Raw genomic sequence first — 15828 nt, 5'->3', positions numbered from 1 at the left:
ACTAGGGGGACGGGGTAACAACCTCTGTGCACTTTATAAAATGTTGATCGGCTGCAAATGGCTGAAAGTGTCTTCACTGTCTAATTTCTTTGTTTCATTACTGGAACATGTCAAGGGGTGTTTACTTACTCTTCACCTATGCAAACTGGACTTGCAAACATAGCGACTTATACACAGCTTATTGCAAATTTGTTCTATAATGGCATCACCCGTTTATAAAAACACTTTGCCTCTACCACAACTTTCTCAAGGTTTTTGCTCTTTGTCTACATCAATGACAAGAAATTCCCAGTTGACATGAGAGAGGGTCAACCAGAATGGAAAAACTGATTTCTCTTGATAGTGGCTAGCTGTGAGCATCCAGAACATTATCTTGGTTTCCTACAGCTGAAGGTGTTTTCTTTCAGTGAGACTGACCAAGACCTAAGTGGTATAAATAAGTATTTGATTGAGTTTTAAAATTATGCAGCATTTGCTTAACTCGGCAACTTTCATGTAAAATAGCTACTACAATTCTATGGTTTAGCTAAATAGTTTTATGTGTTTCTAATGCATGGTTTGCGTGCCAACAATTTGCGTACACTTTGGGGAGAGGAGGAGTATTAGAAAAACATGTGCTTGTATTTTATGCTTGTGAGAATGGCCTTACTTTAAATTTGAACAACCACTTAACGAGTCATACAGTCATACTCAGCCAGGAAGGATTTACATTATCATATATAAATTTCAAGACATGTACAAAAGAATTCAGTAACGTGCAGGACATGAAGTTTACAAATTGAACTCTTAGTGACATACTTAGAAGATTTTTACTTAGCATTGGTGGCTATACTTAATATTGAGACATTTAATTTATTTCTACTGAACATGAATTATGTATGAGCTTGTAGTGTGTTTATATGGTCGGTACAAGACATGAGGTAGTATTTGACAATTGTTTTGTCTGAATGTATTTATTGACTGATTCACATGGTAATATGCAAACTAAAGTGCTAAATGAAATAGGTTCAAGCCAGGATTGTAGTTTCAAATTGACCGTTAAACGTGTAAAGTCTTATTGGTAATGATTGTCAAGTTCAAGTTTGTTGAGTAGAAGTGATCTTGTGTATATTTAATGGTTTAAATAATATTATAGTATATACGTTATTTAAATGCCACTCTCATTTAATTAAGCACTGTATTGGAGGAGGGAGCGTTAGAAACAAACACCACCCTCAAATGCACTCATTACCAAAGCAAGAATATTTTTATCAAACCTCAGATAGCTTTGAATTTTTGAATCATTTTGTTAACCGTTTTTACAATTGCTTTTTGTGAAGGCTTTTCTCAAACATTATTGTTTGAAAGAAATTTGCTTGAGTAGATTTCTTGTAGATTACAGTACTTGTATAGTTGTCTCACCCCATGTGCCTTGTGTAGAATGTCTGCCAGTAGGCAATGCTCTCCATGAAGCAGTATCAAGCTTACAGCATTTATTCTACCAAGACAGAAACAAATGCAATTAATATATGAGACAGACAGATACCGCGCTTTTGCATTATGCAACATGTCATTTGCAAATGCCATGAGATCTCACAAACGAAGAAGAGATGTCTGCCGTGTTTACGGTGATATCTTGGTGGACAGTATGAAAGACAACTCCTTGATTCTGCGGCGAAAATTAGATAGTCTAACCGTTCAACTAGTGAGACTACAACTGGAGCTGAAACTAAAACTAAGACGTGTGCGTGCACCATAGTCTCTATTCTTGGCTCTGGCGTGCACTTAACCCACCCAGGAGGATTTCACACGTGCGTAATCAGTGTTAGTTCACTTAGCATAACCAATTACTGCTAAACAAATCAGAATTTACAACCGACATTCCGGTTGTAAGATGCTGATTGGCTTATACGGCTATTTCCGAAGTTATTGGAGTACAGCTCTGGTCCAGACTAGAGTTGAGTGCTTTATCCGCTCTCTGGTCTGGAAGTTTGAGGCTAATTGGTGTCTTGCAGTATGAGGGCAATACTGAATATACTGCCATTTAATATTGGAAATCATGCACTACATGTACCACCCAATTAACTCTATCTGAAGCAGCTAAGGCATCAAGAATTGCTACATTTACTTGCCAACCATGACATAACTAACATTTATCCAATAACAAATCAGAGTTTATAAACATGTGCAACATTCGAAGTTGTGAATAGGTATGAAGTGTGATTGAAGTTTTTTACTCAGGTGCATATATGGTTGTTGCTGCAGTTTGTCTATATTTCCATATAGTACCTTTGCGTGCTTTCTGCGGACTTGAAATGACCCATATAGCTTCCATAATAATGATATATACATATTTTACATGCACAAGCATGCGTGCGCACTCACACACACACACACACACACACACACACACACACACACACACACACGGGTGTATGCATTTATGCTCATTCATTGATATTCACACACATTTAATTTTGATTATTGATGTTATGCATGATGACAATTTTCTTGTTCTATCTTTGTTGTAGAAACGTATTTTGTAAAGACAGCCAAACAGCTGGTCATCTTTCAGCTATCTTGAGACCTTCTTCAGAGGTAAGCTGTCTTTTATAGCATTCTTTTCTAAGGTGTATAGTTGTCGGTGTGATGGATAAAACTACAATAAAGGGGTGATGTTTTTTATTTAATTAGCATTGTCATAACTTCCAATTGTTTGTAATTGCATTTTGCTGTATGTCCATCTTGTGTGCATACTTGAGATGTACACATATATTACCGTATAACCGGTTATTTCTGTGGTCTTAAATTATTGCAATTTGAGAATGTGGACAAAAATTTTAATCTGCGAATTAAATTTATGCATTCCAACCAGGAAGGAAGACAGCTAGATGGAACAGTTAGGTGTTTACTTGTTGGAACAGTGACTGCCTGAGACTCCAAGAATAGGCCTAAATATCTGCAAATTTAATTTGTGCACTTCGTGAATTCTTTGTGGAATTTGAAAAAATATCATGATTACAGAAATAACAGGTTGTACGGAATTTATGCAAACTAAATTTAGATGGGTTTGTCTGCATACAGACTTGGACAAAATTATAGGGACAATTAATTGGTATGTTACAGTTATTATCTTATATAACTTTGTTCTTGAATTTCTCTTCCAAAATTGAGTTCTCTTAATTTTTGTTTTTATTACCTTACTAATCATTGGTCTTTTTTTCAACTAAACATAACTTAATGCTTGCAACTCTCAACTACTGACTGATCATCGATCTAGTTTGCTTTGAAGGATGAAGTAGTCGTTTTTTCTTTTGTTTTGGTAAACGTTCAATGCAATTGAACCGCTTTTTGCATGCTAAGGCTAGGCTCGAGCCAGTCTCTCTCAGCCTTTGTCATTTCCCGGATTGTCAATCCTCGCCGGAGAGAGACTGGTACCAGATTGCCTATAGTACTGACATCACTAAGTGCCATCCATTATTGCACATCGTGTACCAGCTGCCTTGGGCACATTACACCCCTTGGCAATTACCTTCCTTATTTGTTTTGATGTGGCACACAAGCACTTCACAATTGCTAGGAGATCTGCAGAAAGCGACTGAACAGTGTATTTAGAGTGGAGAGAGCTGTAGGCTGCTTGACAGAATTATCGACAGTGCATCATCAGCATGCATGGAATGTTTTGACACTTCGTTCTTTTGGAAACCTATTGTTTTGCAGTAGGCTATATACACTGTACAGTATAGCAACAGACTGTCACAGCTTAGGCCTGCGTATACTGTAGAACAATTCACTTGTCGAGAAGATACCACGTACTAACAAATCAAGATATTATGATACAAGTAAACGGTTTCTGGGAGTTGTTTATGTAACCCTGTCTATTAGAAGTATGACCTCTTCAAAGTTAATTGCACCGGAAGAAGGTGGTCTGGTACCAGTCTCTCTTCGGCGAGGATTGACAATTCGGGGAATGACAAAGGCAGGAAGAGACTGGATCGAGTCTAATTCTAATCTAACGCTGCTTCATAGTGGACTGTCAGACTATATTTGTGAGTCTTGCCAAGATTATGAAGAAACTGGAAAGCATTGGTTGCTGCACTAGTTTTGCACATGTCTTCACAATTTAAATTCTTTTGGCTATTTGAACGATAAACACATTTAGCTTATTCAAATATCAATGCAATATGGAAGTTACCTCAATCTGATTGAAATAATTCAGTTATGAGCCATAAGAAAAGGGACTTTGTAAAATTCACGAGACTTGGCGAGTAGTGTACTCTAAACGTATAGGGCTGAACCGACTTTTGGTCTGGGGACTATGTGGCTGACTATGTCTGTCACACTGCAGGAATCTGCCACGCCTCCTTTGGGTAGTCCAATAAGGGAACGGTATTTCCATTATGTTGTACGTGGCAACCAAGACAATGAACGAACAGCCTATCAGTCTATGAAAGAGTTTCTTAAACAGAACAGTGCAATTCATGTTTGCAATTGCCAAGTCCAGATAGAAATAACAACAGAACTTAGATGTATGCAACTTTTCATGCGAAATTGATTGCTTTCTTGGTTTTACGATATTTATATGGGAATCTAACATTACGTAACCATGAGCGATTTTATGTCCCATATCCGATAGCTTTACACTTTGACGACTACAGACTATCTACGGAATTTGTGGTCACATGCGAAACGGCGGTCGCTATGTACGATTTTAGATAAATTTTACAGGTAGCATGTTTAGAAAGAAAATAGCGTGTGGACTAGATTTGTAGTTCTTTGCGACATGTACTATAGGAGAGGGGATTGGGGGCCTTTGCTCAGTGTAGAAATTTAAATTTTCTGTGCCAGTGACTTTTGCAAATCTGTTTACAGTCTGTCAAGCTGACTACAGCTTCCCAACTCGTTCTATATGCCACTGCCCTAGTCCTAGTTTACGTAGTGTTCAGGACTTTGATGGCTCATAGCTGTGGAAGTGACTTTGTAAACACAGCTTCAATTACTAGTGTAAGCATGGTAATTGTAGTGGTAGTGGCGGTAAAAGAACACTGTTATGTCACTTCTGGTTGAAGTTCTAGGTAGCAATAGTATACAGCTGGACATATCTATTGTTAATGTGTCAGCTGCAAAAACTGCCCTCCTTGAGAGCACCAAACTCATGCAATTAGTTAGCTTGAATGTTTAGCTCCATACACTTACACTTTTTTGTGTGATCTCTGACACGTTTTTAATAGTCATGGCTTGTAGCAAATTGTCAAATTTGAAGACACAAGGGAAAATTGAGGCTCTTTATTCAGTTTGCCATTTATTGCGCCAGACTGCATCCATTGCTTTAAATCTTTAGTGCGTCGATGCTTGCAACAATATTCCCAAGGTAGCACTGAATATGAGAAACGAACTGAACTTGGGAAGGCAACAGCAAACAAAAGGACGATTACCAAATGAAGGTGATGACATTGCAGAATCACCAAGCTTCGTCATGACTGCTCTCCTATTTTCTGGCTGAAACCAGCAGACAGGTGTCAGGGAGGACTGTCTGTCTTAGTCAGTGCAGCAGGTGTGAACACGAGGCCCAGCTAACAGGAAATCATTTGTAGCTCAGACTGGGATGGGTGATCACTTACACGCATTGGACTGTGGATGGAAGTCTGTCTTTCTCTGATAAGTCAAAAATTTGTATAGACAGTGATCGGATTTTGTCTGTTCATGACAGAGGTGAAGAATTTCTTTTGAATGCGGCAATTGTATGGTCACACACATAGCAGGTGTTATGGTGTGGGGATGGCATTAGGTCTCTTGTCAAAACATAACGTCGTGTGGACACCATCCCTTACCAGCAGATTCTCAAAGAACACATGCTTGCAGACACTGAATAACTGATTGGAGATGACTTTGTGTTCCAGTAGTACAACACATCAATTCACACGTCAATATTGTCACGACAATGGTTACATGAGTGTGACATATAACGCTGTTGCACTGACTGATCACTGATGTCAGTTCAATTGAAAGCCTATGGCATGACATAAAAACCGCTGCAAATTAATACTAACAAAAGAACTGCAGAGGAACTCTGTCATGCTATATTGGAAGCATCGCAACAGATTCTGTCCATGCATGTCCTGAAATTAGCAGAAAGCATTCTGCAATGTCTGTACACAATAAGGTATGTGAGTGGCAGAAACAAGAAATACTAACACACTGCTGAAAAGTTTCAAGTTTCTTTTGAGTCTTCAAAACTGGCCTTTAGTAAACTACTAAATAATATTAGAAAGAGTCTACCCTATGATGATTATGCTAGCTGATGTCATCAATTTTGCTCCTTTAGTTTCTTCACGACAGGTGAAGAACATTTAGGCTTAATAACCTTCTTACGGAGTTCAACAACTTGAGGGGCAAATCCTAAGTTTGTATGAATTTACTAGTTGGTGAATACATAGTAGCTAGTACAGCTAATAGTCACTTAGAATTTGTGTTCCTATGCATACAGCGGCAGGGTGGCCCAATGACTTTGTCCAAGTCTGTATTTGCAAAAGATACAAAATAGTACATTTTGTTGTTGAAGTCTCAACTACAATCTGTAGTGCCATTTAGACTCTTCTTCGTTAGTGAAACTGGTGTTTATTTTTTGTCAATATCTAAAGATTGGAAATCTTATATAATTGCATGCTATTTTAATTAATGTTTGAACTAGCTGCATGTTTCACGGTATTAAAATACACTGTTGTTATACTGTGATTGGTAGAAATCATTTCAAATGTCTGTCTGTGGAGAGATGGCAGGAATTGGAAGCAGTAAACTGCAAGAAAATAAGCAACACCCATTGCCTCTCACTAAAGGCCACTCATGTACTTCTTGTCCCGACTTGAGTAGCAAAAATAGGAATCTTTGCATTAAGGCAAATGAAATCAGCAGTAGTAGCAACCAGAATACTTATACTGTTAAGATGAATTCAGAAAGTACAGCGACTAACAGCTTCTTATCAAGTGCTGGTGAAAGCAGTAGTCTACTCAGCAAACAATGTTTGGAAATGCCTGACTTGCTGTTGGAGACGAGTGACGAATTGGTAGATCATGATACAAATGTATTGGTAAATGAGAAAGAAAAAGAGAATAACAAGACCAAAGAAAAGGGACAAACTGTGCAGCAGAAAGAGGTTGCTGAAGACACGAAACAATGCCAAGGTACAGTCAGTGACAGCTTTTTATCAAGTGATGACGAAACCAATAGTCTACTCAACAGACAATCCCTGGAAATGGCTGGCTTGCTGTTAGAGATGAGTGAGGAACGTATAGATCGCACTGCAGATGTATTGGAAAAAGAGACAGACGAAAAGGGACAAACATTGCAGCTGAGAGATATGGGTGGCAATGAGAAACAAGATCAAGAAACAAAGATCGATTGTGAAGGAGTGACAATAATAGACAAGGAGAGCAATGATGCATGGAGTCAATGTCAGCAGCAGGAGCAGCAGCAGCAGTTTGTTTTAGAAGTAAAAACTGAGATGCAAAGTTTGACATCATCATCTTACAAATGTCATGAAACCAAAAGCTTATCTTCATCAAGTCAGTATTACATGTTTTTCTTTCTCTAGTTACTATATGGTAGCACGTGTTTAGCAATTGGTTGTGTGTAGATATAGACCTAAACAATGAAGCCAGTCCACAGGTTTTGGTGATTCCAAAGGTATGATATTGCAAAAGCAGTCATTATTGTTGTTTTAAATGTGTTTGTTCTATTCGGCAGACACAACGTTTGCCTACTTTTTTGGATTGGTTGGAGTATGTCAAGGATCTTGTTACTGACAGTCAGAGGTGGATTAATTACATGCGTACTTGTTTATTCAGAGTGTTTTGACTGTTTTAACTACTTTCTTATAGAGTTCTTCCCTGGAAGCTCAAACTATCTTGTTGTGATGCCAATCATTTGGTATTTTCCTATCCTCACTTGAAGCTAACTGTTGGGCTGTCACCTAGTACAGCTAGTACGCGTGAATTTACTATTTAGTGTGGAAATGTTGTAATGCGCTTTGTTTTAGTAGTGGCAGATATTCCTTCATCCAGACACATTACATCTACAGAATTTGAAGTTATTTCTGAACGTCTGTATAAGTCAATGGCCAGTGCTGTTAATTTCATTTTCTTAAGTGCAATATTTTTAATCATTTACTATTTTTGTGAAATTTTATAAAATTTAAAAATTTTGTGAAATTGTATCTCAAGTCAGACTTTGAAGATTAACAGCACTGAATTTGAATCTATACTAGAAGTCTTATCAACGAAATATATGTCACGGTTTACTGTACTTTAGATGTGAATTGTTTCACACAATTCATGTATGGTCTTGTTCAGCAATCAAGCAGTCTTCATGCCTACTCTAGCTTACAACACATCACTGAAGTGAGTTACTAATTGAAACAAGTGACTATGTACATGCATGCAGTGTATGTTGTAAGTCTCTCCAGTAGTTGATGACTATACATGTAGTGGGGTAGGAAGCTCTGTGTGCTATATTGTTGTTATGTTATTTTCAAGCAGCTGTTGAATGATGTGGGGTTAATGGTAAGACAAGCACAAGCTGTGGGTTGCTTGCTATGGGAAATGTCTATGAAACATCTGGTAGTAGCCAAAGCAGAAATATCAGCGTAATTACATTTTCTTAAACAGTGTTGTTACTTATTGCTAACAGGTAGATTGAATTGTTTAGGCTCTTGATGGAATGGCATTGCTACAATCCTCCATATGTATGCTCTGCTCTTTTTACATTGTGCTTCCATCACTCTCGTCTAAGGATTGAAGTGTCAAACAGACATATCAGAGTGGGGATGCTGACGTAAGTAGCTCTAGTAATCAAGCATTTGATTCAAACTATATTTAAACGTATATACCCATCTGTACTGTATAGGGACCAGAAAATGGAGGCACTAACTGGTGCTGCTATGAAACACATTGGCCATATTGCAGAGACAGTCTGCAAGTAGTTTCGTAAATTCAACCATTAGTATATTGACATCTATTACTAGACGGCAGGTTAACTAGAAATACGTACCTTGTTTCTGGCGCCCACAATATAGTATTTCTTGTCACCTTTTAATTTCTTGTCATCTAGATATATTTGCTCTAGGTTTGACGTCCGTACGTGTACTGTACGCACGCAATGCGGCAGGATGAATGGATGGGTGCGATTTCGACTGGCTCGCGCCTGCGCTCGCATTCGACTTGTCGAGGACCCCTCTTGGAAACTAGACACGGGTGGGCTTTAATTGTTCCGTCGCGGAAGTTGCGTCATGCTATATAGGAGAGCTGCCGAGGGTCTCCAGGACGGCGAGTCTGATCACCACCGAATTTGGCTCGCGCACGCCGAATCCACAGAGGTCGAAAGTGAAGCTGTCGTCGTCTTCCGTACTTCTCCCGCGACGACTAGCCGATGGAGCCCGCCTCGAACTAGCCTCCGCTCGCGCGCGAATATTAATGTCTCCGTAACGGCGTATCGGATCTCCACCGAATTTAAACTGCCCGTTCCCGATGTCGGACGGTGTATGCCGGGCAACGCCGCAAAGGGTAAGACATTTTTGCTTAGGCTATATCCGGGTCTTGAAAAAACGCCCACAGTCGTTTGTCCGTCTACTCACGTCGAAGAGCTGCCACATTCGATACACCTGTTCCCCACAACGCCAGCAACGTCTCCGAAGTGACGATGTTCAACGGGACAGTCGAAATGGCGAGGGTCAGACGAGTCGTGATTTGGTATATTTACGGGGAACGGATTATCCGTGTGAGTACGTAACTGCACGTGCTGCCAAGTTCATGCTCGAATATATTTCCGAACGAGATTCACGTCAAATAGATGCCAAGTTTGATACACCTGTTCCTCGCAACGGCAGCGACGTCTTCGAAGTAGCGGCTGGCGTCCAACGGGAATGTCGACGAAGCTTCAACGGGATATACTACCAGTCACTAATCCAATCAACAACAATAATAGAAATTTACTAATATTAATAGCTAATCTGTCCATGCGGAGAACGAGATGGTGAGCTAGTCAATGTATATATGTTACCAAGTAAACCCTAGACCACTGTCGTTGCAACGGAACTGAGTGCGTGCCTATACCGTACATTTCAATTGCCTTGATCACGATCGCGACTACTTAGCAGGCTTAGATACGTTATTATGTTTACCTCCATCACAGGGTTTCAACAAATCTACATATTGTCTAGCTAGCTAGGGCGCGACGTTTCAGTAGACGGTCAGAAAACTCTTGCGACGTGCTACTCACCAACGCGCACGCCTACGGATACCCTACTGTAGTAAATAAAATAACATACGGATGGTTGACCGGACAGAGCCATATGTACGGAAGCCGGTAGCGGCGGGTTGGTATTAGTCCGCCGTTCTCGGCTGCACTGATATCAATAGTCACAACTCTTGTAGCGCGCGTTACCAAATGTGTAAATTTTACTTTTTTCTAATATTAATGTACTACAAAATAACGGGCGCTATTCTAGATACAATGGACACGTTACCGCCTTGTATTCTAACTAGATGAACTGTGGAACGTGTGTGCGCGCTCTTCGATCTGCTAGCAGCGCAGGGGACCCCAGTTTGGGATCGTCGTTTGCTGCACGTCGTGGAAACGGTACTAATCGACTTTCCAGTGAATTGGATACAAGTAGTGGGTTTCAGAAGCCATTCTCTTCCAATGCGATGATTGTTGGTGCACTGAAATCTTTTTGGTATGTTTAAATAATTAATTAAGTTGATTAATAATAATTACAAAATTAGACAAATACACACATGCACACATTTAGTTGTAGATGTGTTCAGTAATGATGTAGTCGTTATTGTAGAGTTATACATTGCAGAAATTGCCAAAAGATAATTTCAAACTTAGTGCACGACTGAAAAACGTCCTTGGATTGAATTATTTTCTGAATTAATGTTATTCTGTTTCTGCTGTGTATGAAATCTCTTCAATAACTAATAGATCATATCATAGACACATGTGTGGGTGAGTGGTCATCTGTGTATGTGTACATGAGAGAGGAGAGAGAGAGAGAGAGAGAGAGAGAGAGAGAGAGGGAGAGAGAGAGAGGGAAGAGAGAGAGGAGGAGAGAGAGAGGGAGGGAGAGGGGGAGGGAGAGAGAGGGAGGGAGAGAGAGAGGGAGGGAGAGAGAGAGGGAGGGAGAGAGAGAGAAAATATATATAATATAAACCGGCAAATCCCAAGCAATTAGATCAGCATCTAACATTAATCTACTTTGTATCATGCGAGCATTAAATTTCCACAAATTAACATATATATATATATATATATATATATATATATATATATATATATATATATATATATATATATATATATAATATGCAGGCCCATAGCAAGCAAATTGAAAGTGGTCCGGCCTCACGTGCACTAACAAGCATGAGTAAAGGTAGCCTTGTATTTCAACTGCCCTGTGGAGTTGCAAAATTGGTCTGAAAGTTTGAGACTACCTCGATCTAGTCAACAATTGCAAAATTTGGAGTTTGCATGGATGTGATCAATAACGTAAGCTGTCTTTGTACTAACTAGATTAATTATCTGAAATGGAAGTAGATGAAATAGACCACTGGTGGTAAGTGTCTAGACACAGTAGACACATATTGTGTAATATGAATAGACGTTAGACATGTGACAGTCTTCCATTTTACAAAAACAAATTGTTGAGCATTTCCCTCTTTGAGCAAACTGCAACACTTCTTTCGTGTTGGCCCCAGGTTTTGAACTCTGTTTCCTACACGTCGTTTTAGGTACAAAACCGCAAGTCGACCTTCCAGTGACTTGTATGTGATGAATTAGTTCCACAACCTGTCTTCTTATCATATAATCATGAATGGTTAGATTTGTTTGTTGAAGTCTACAGGGTAAGTTTCTGTGATTGATGTATTAACCACTCACACACACACACACACACACACACACACACACACACACACACACACACACACACAAGAATTATGTTTGTACGTGTGATCACTGTCAATATTCTGTATGGTAGAATTGTTGGTGCCACAAACAGGCAGCGGCGGGCAGACAGACAAACAGACAGGCAGACCAAACTGTAATTAAATATGAAATGCATTGCTATTAGTATAGCTAGAGAGCAATGATGAATGTGAGTTGCAAGACTATTTAGTTGCAGAGTCTGTATTTCTGAGACAGACAGACAGACAGACAGACAGACAGACAACCTAAGTTGATAATTTTTAGAGACCCGTGTGGGTCTAATTGATATATAATGGACTTTTGTATCTATAGCTTGTAATAGTTCATATGTATGAAATATAAAGATTTAACAGACAGACAGACAGACAGACAGACAGACAGACAGACAGACAAGCAACAGGTTCACTTACTTGTCATATGTATATCTGTGTATATAATTAAATAAATTTGTAATTTTCATTTGTTTACTACTTGGGTCTGTAAATGTATGCCCTCTCACCGTTTATCACACTTGTCTGTGGATAACCCCACCCCTCGTGCTTGTAAAAGCCATCTATCACGCTAATCATAGGATAACCTATACACATCTAGCAGTATAATACAGATCTAACTAATACCGGCTTTACACTAGACGATTTGACTCGAGCCAAGCTGGCCTGTGCTAATTCGGTCTCATGTAAACGATGTTGGCTCCAGCTAAGTGCATTTAGCCCGTGCTAAATTAGTCCAAGCTAAACCATAGGGCCAGGCTCCAGCTAAACCTAACCACGTGTTATATATTTTCATGTTAGTGAGCAACAATACATATAGTATATTTCCCTCTGCATATTCCCGTATTTCTTGTACTTCTTGATGAACATGTCAAGGAATCGTTCAGAAAGGTTTTGCGCCTGAATCAACAAGTAAGATTAGAAGCAAAAACAGTAACGTCTTCTTCATGTGCCTGCGCAAAGCATGCCAAACACACCACCACACCCAGTTATCCCGGATAGTCTAAACACGCCACCAATCATGCCAAATTAGCATGGGCCAGGCTCGAGTCAAATTGTCTAGTGTAAAGCCGGTATAAGAAGACAGGTCGTGGAACTAATTCATCACATACAAGTCACTTGAAGGTCGACTTGCGGTTTTGTACCTAAAAACCACGTGTAGGAAACAGAGCTAAAAAACCTGAGGCCGACACAAAAGAATGCTGCAGTTTGCTCAAAGAGGGAAAAGCTCAACAATTTGTTTCTGTAAAATGGAAGACTGTCACATGTCTAACGTCTATTCATATTACACAAGATGTGTCTACTGTGTCTAGACACATACCACCAGAGGTCTATTTCATCTACTTCCATCTCAGATAATTAACCTAGTTAGTACAAAGACAGCTTATGTTACTGATCACATCCATGCAAACTCCAAATTTTGCAATTGTCCACTAGATCGAGGTAGTCTCAAACTTTCAGACCAATTTTGCAGCTCCACGGGGCAGTTGAAATACGAGGCTACCTTTACACATGCTTGTTAGTGCACGTTAGACCGGGCCACTTTCAATTTGCTTGCTATGGGCCTGCATATACACAGATGACCACTCACCCACACATGTGTCTATGATATGATCTATTAGTTATTGAAGAGATTTCATACACAGCAGAAACAGAATAACATTAATTCAGAAAATAATTCAATCCAAGGACGTTTTTCAGTCGTGCACTAAGTTTGAAATTATCTTTTGGCAATTTCTGCAATGTATAACTCTACAATAACGACTACATCATTACTGAACACATCTACAACTAAATGTGTGCATGTGTGTATTTGTCTAATTTTGTAATTATTATTAATCAATTTAATTAATTATTTAAACATACCAAAAAGATTTCAGTGCACCAACAATCATCGCATCAGAAGAGTCAAGGGCTACTCGTATCCAATTCACTGGAAAGTCGATTAGTACCGTTTCCATGACGTGCAACAAACAACGATCCCAAACTGGGGTCCCCTTAGCTGCTGATCGAAGAGCGTGCACACACGTTCCACAGTTCATTTATTTAGAATACAACGTGAATACAAGGCGGTAACGTATCCATTGTATCTAGAATAGCGCACGTTATTTTGCAGTACATTAATTGGCGAGCGAAGCGAGCCTCTCTCTTGTCATGTCAATTGAGCTCGAGATATATTTTATTTATATATTTATATATTTATATATTTATATATTTATATGCGTACGTCAGCACTTGTCATATGGATTTACGGCAAAATAGAAAGACAAATCGACAAAACGACGATGCCAGATGAATGCAATTTTGACTCCGTAACATATGCGCTAAAAATTGAAGCAAGAGACCCCTTTCGAGGGGTCGACTCAATTGTAATTTGTTGGCGAGAAGAGTCAAACGACTCTCGATTTTGCTCCCCTACGCGACTAAAGAGCAAAGGAGACTGATTCGTGACAAACGAAATGAAAAAGAAAAGCTAAAAGAAGAGAAAAGTCTGTTTTTTGAGTTTCCGCGCGTTACTTTGATAGAAATTATTGCTACGCAACCATTGTCACGTGACTATGCGATCATTGTTACGTAACTATCTCAGCTAATAAACGAGTGAGACGATTGAAGTGTGAACGAAGAATTGAAGACAACTATAGTATTTTGCGTTCAAATATTCGAACTCGGCGTTTAGTTACCCGATTCAGGCAAGCAATTATCCGAATTGAGCGTTCAGTTATTCGATTTGGGCATTCAGTTATCCGGTGTTCTGTCCTGATTAGAAGTAAGAAATATAGAAATAATTATTTTAGTCACACATTTCTTTCATGACGTCTTTTGATGCTCACACACGTTTCAGCTGAACAATAAATGATTGATTCAAGAAAGGTGGAAAGGCAAAGTAGTGAAATTCGAGCTCTTGATTAGCTAAATACCCGCTGCGACGCATGATGGACTGTTGCATGCATGGTATCACGCAAGACGCGCGATTTACAAAGTATGCGGATTACACCACGATTGTCGGAGCAAGGCGTTGTTGTAGGCTTCCTAGATATGCAGATTTAGTTCGCTCACAGCAGCTCAGCTGGACCTTCCTGGAAACGTGAGACACCAAGATTAGTGCAAAGGAAATTATCGTACAACACACGCTAAAAATTCACGCTAAAGTCAAGATTAATTACAAATTATTGCGTCTAGACAGCTGATGAATGATGATATTTGAGCAGCTGCCCAACCGCAGACTATGTAAGTTATGATATTGCACAACAGCCGTAAACAACGGATAATTGAACGCCGAGTTCAGATACTTGAACACCGGATTCGGATAATTGAAAGAAAAATACTATAGAAGAGCAACTGAAAGTCTGTTTCCTGAGTTCCCGCGTTTGTTTGACAGAAACTATTGCGTCATAACACAACCATTGTTACGCGAATAGGTAAAGACAGAACACCATGGCTCGCCAAACACAATGCTAACCGAGCATTTACTAGTATTAACTAATGATTGTGGCATTGATATTACATTTCTACACATTTGATAACGCGCGTTACACTATTTGTGTCTATTGATATCAGTGCGGCCGAGAACGGCGGACTGATATCAATCCGGCGCTACCGGCTTTCGTAGTACATACGTACGTAAGTATATAAAGCGGCCCACTTACCGGATAAACGTCCCGTATGCGCTGTAATCTGCACGTGCCATAAGCCCGTCCTTCATGTGCCGGCTTTACGTATCCGCGCCAAATCCAGTCAAAAGTGCGTTTAGTCCCACCTGTTTCTTTCGCGCTCTTTTCAATTTCGCGACATGTTTGCCAAGTTTTCGAGCTCTTTTCTTACGACATTCAAGGGCAGGTTAGATAGTGAAGCCGTACTTATGCACACGTACATGAGA

General features: G+C 39.5%; 1 protein-coding gene across 3 annotated transcripts in view; it reads left to right on the top strand.

The window, feature by feature from the left end:
• LOC134191094 (uncharacterized) overlaps positions 1-9063 on the top strand; it is a 29984-nt gene extending 20921 nt beyond the window's left edge. For 2 of the 3 annotated variants that reach the window (XM_062659660.1, XM_062659661.1), the window contains 10 exons: positions 2511-2577; positions 6722-7541; positions 7613-7662; positions 7723-7790; positions 7857-7960; positions 8015-8077; positions 8287-8375; positions 8514-8620; positions 8683-8808; positions 8881-9063. In XM_062659660.1, coding sequence (XP_062515644.1) covers positions 2511-2577; positions 6722-7541; positions 7613-7662; positions 7723-7790; positions 7857-7960; positions 8015-8077; positions 8287-8375; positions 8514-8620; positions 8683-8808; positions 8881-8956 — 1570 coding nt within the window. In that variant the 3' untranslated portion in view covers positions 8957-9063. The other variant, XR_009971717.1, reaches the window with a different exon arrangement.
• The last annotated feature ends 6765 nt before the right edge of the window (positions 9064-15828 follow it).

Source organism: Corticium candelabrum, chromosome 15 (assembly GCF_963422355.1).
Source record: "Corticium candelabrum chromosome 15, ooCorCand1.1, whole genome shotgun sequence".
NCBI lineage: Eukaryota > Metazoa > Porifera > Homoscleromorpha > Homosclerophorida > Plakinidae > Corticium > Corticium candelabrum.
This window is presented reverse-complemented; position numbering and strand designations above follow the sequence as displayed.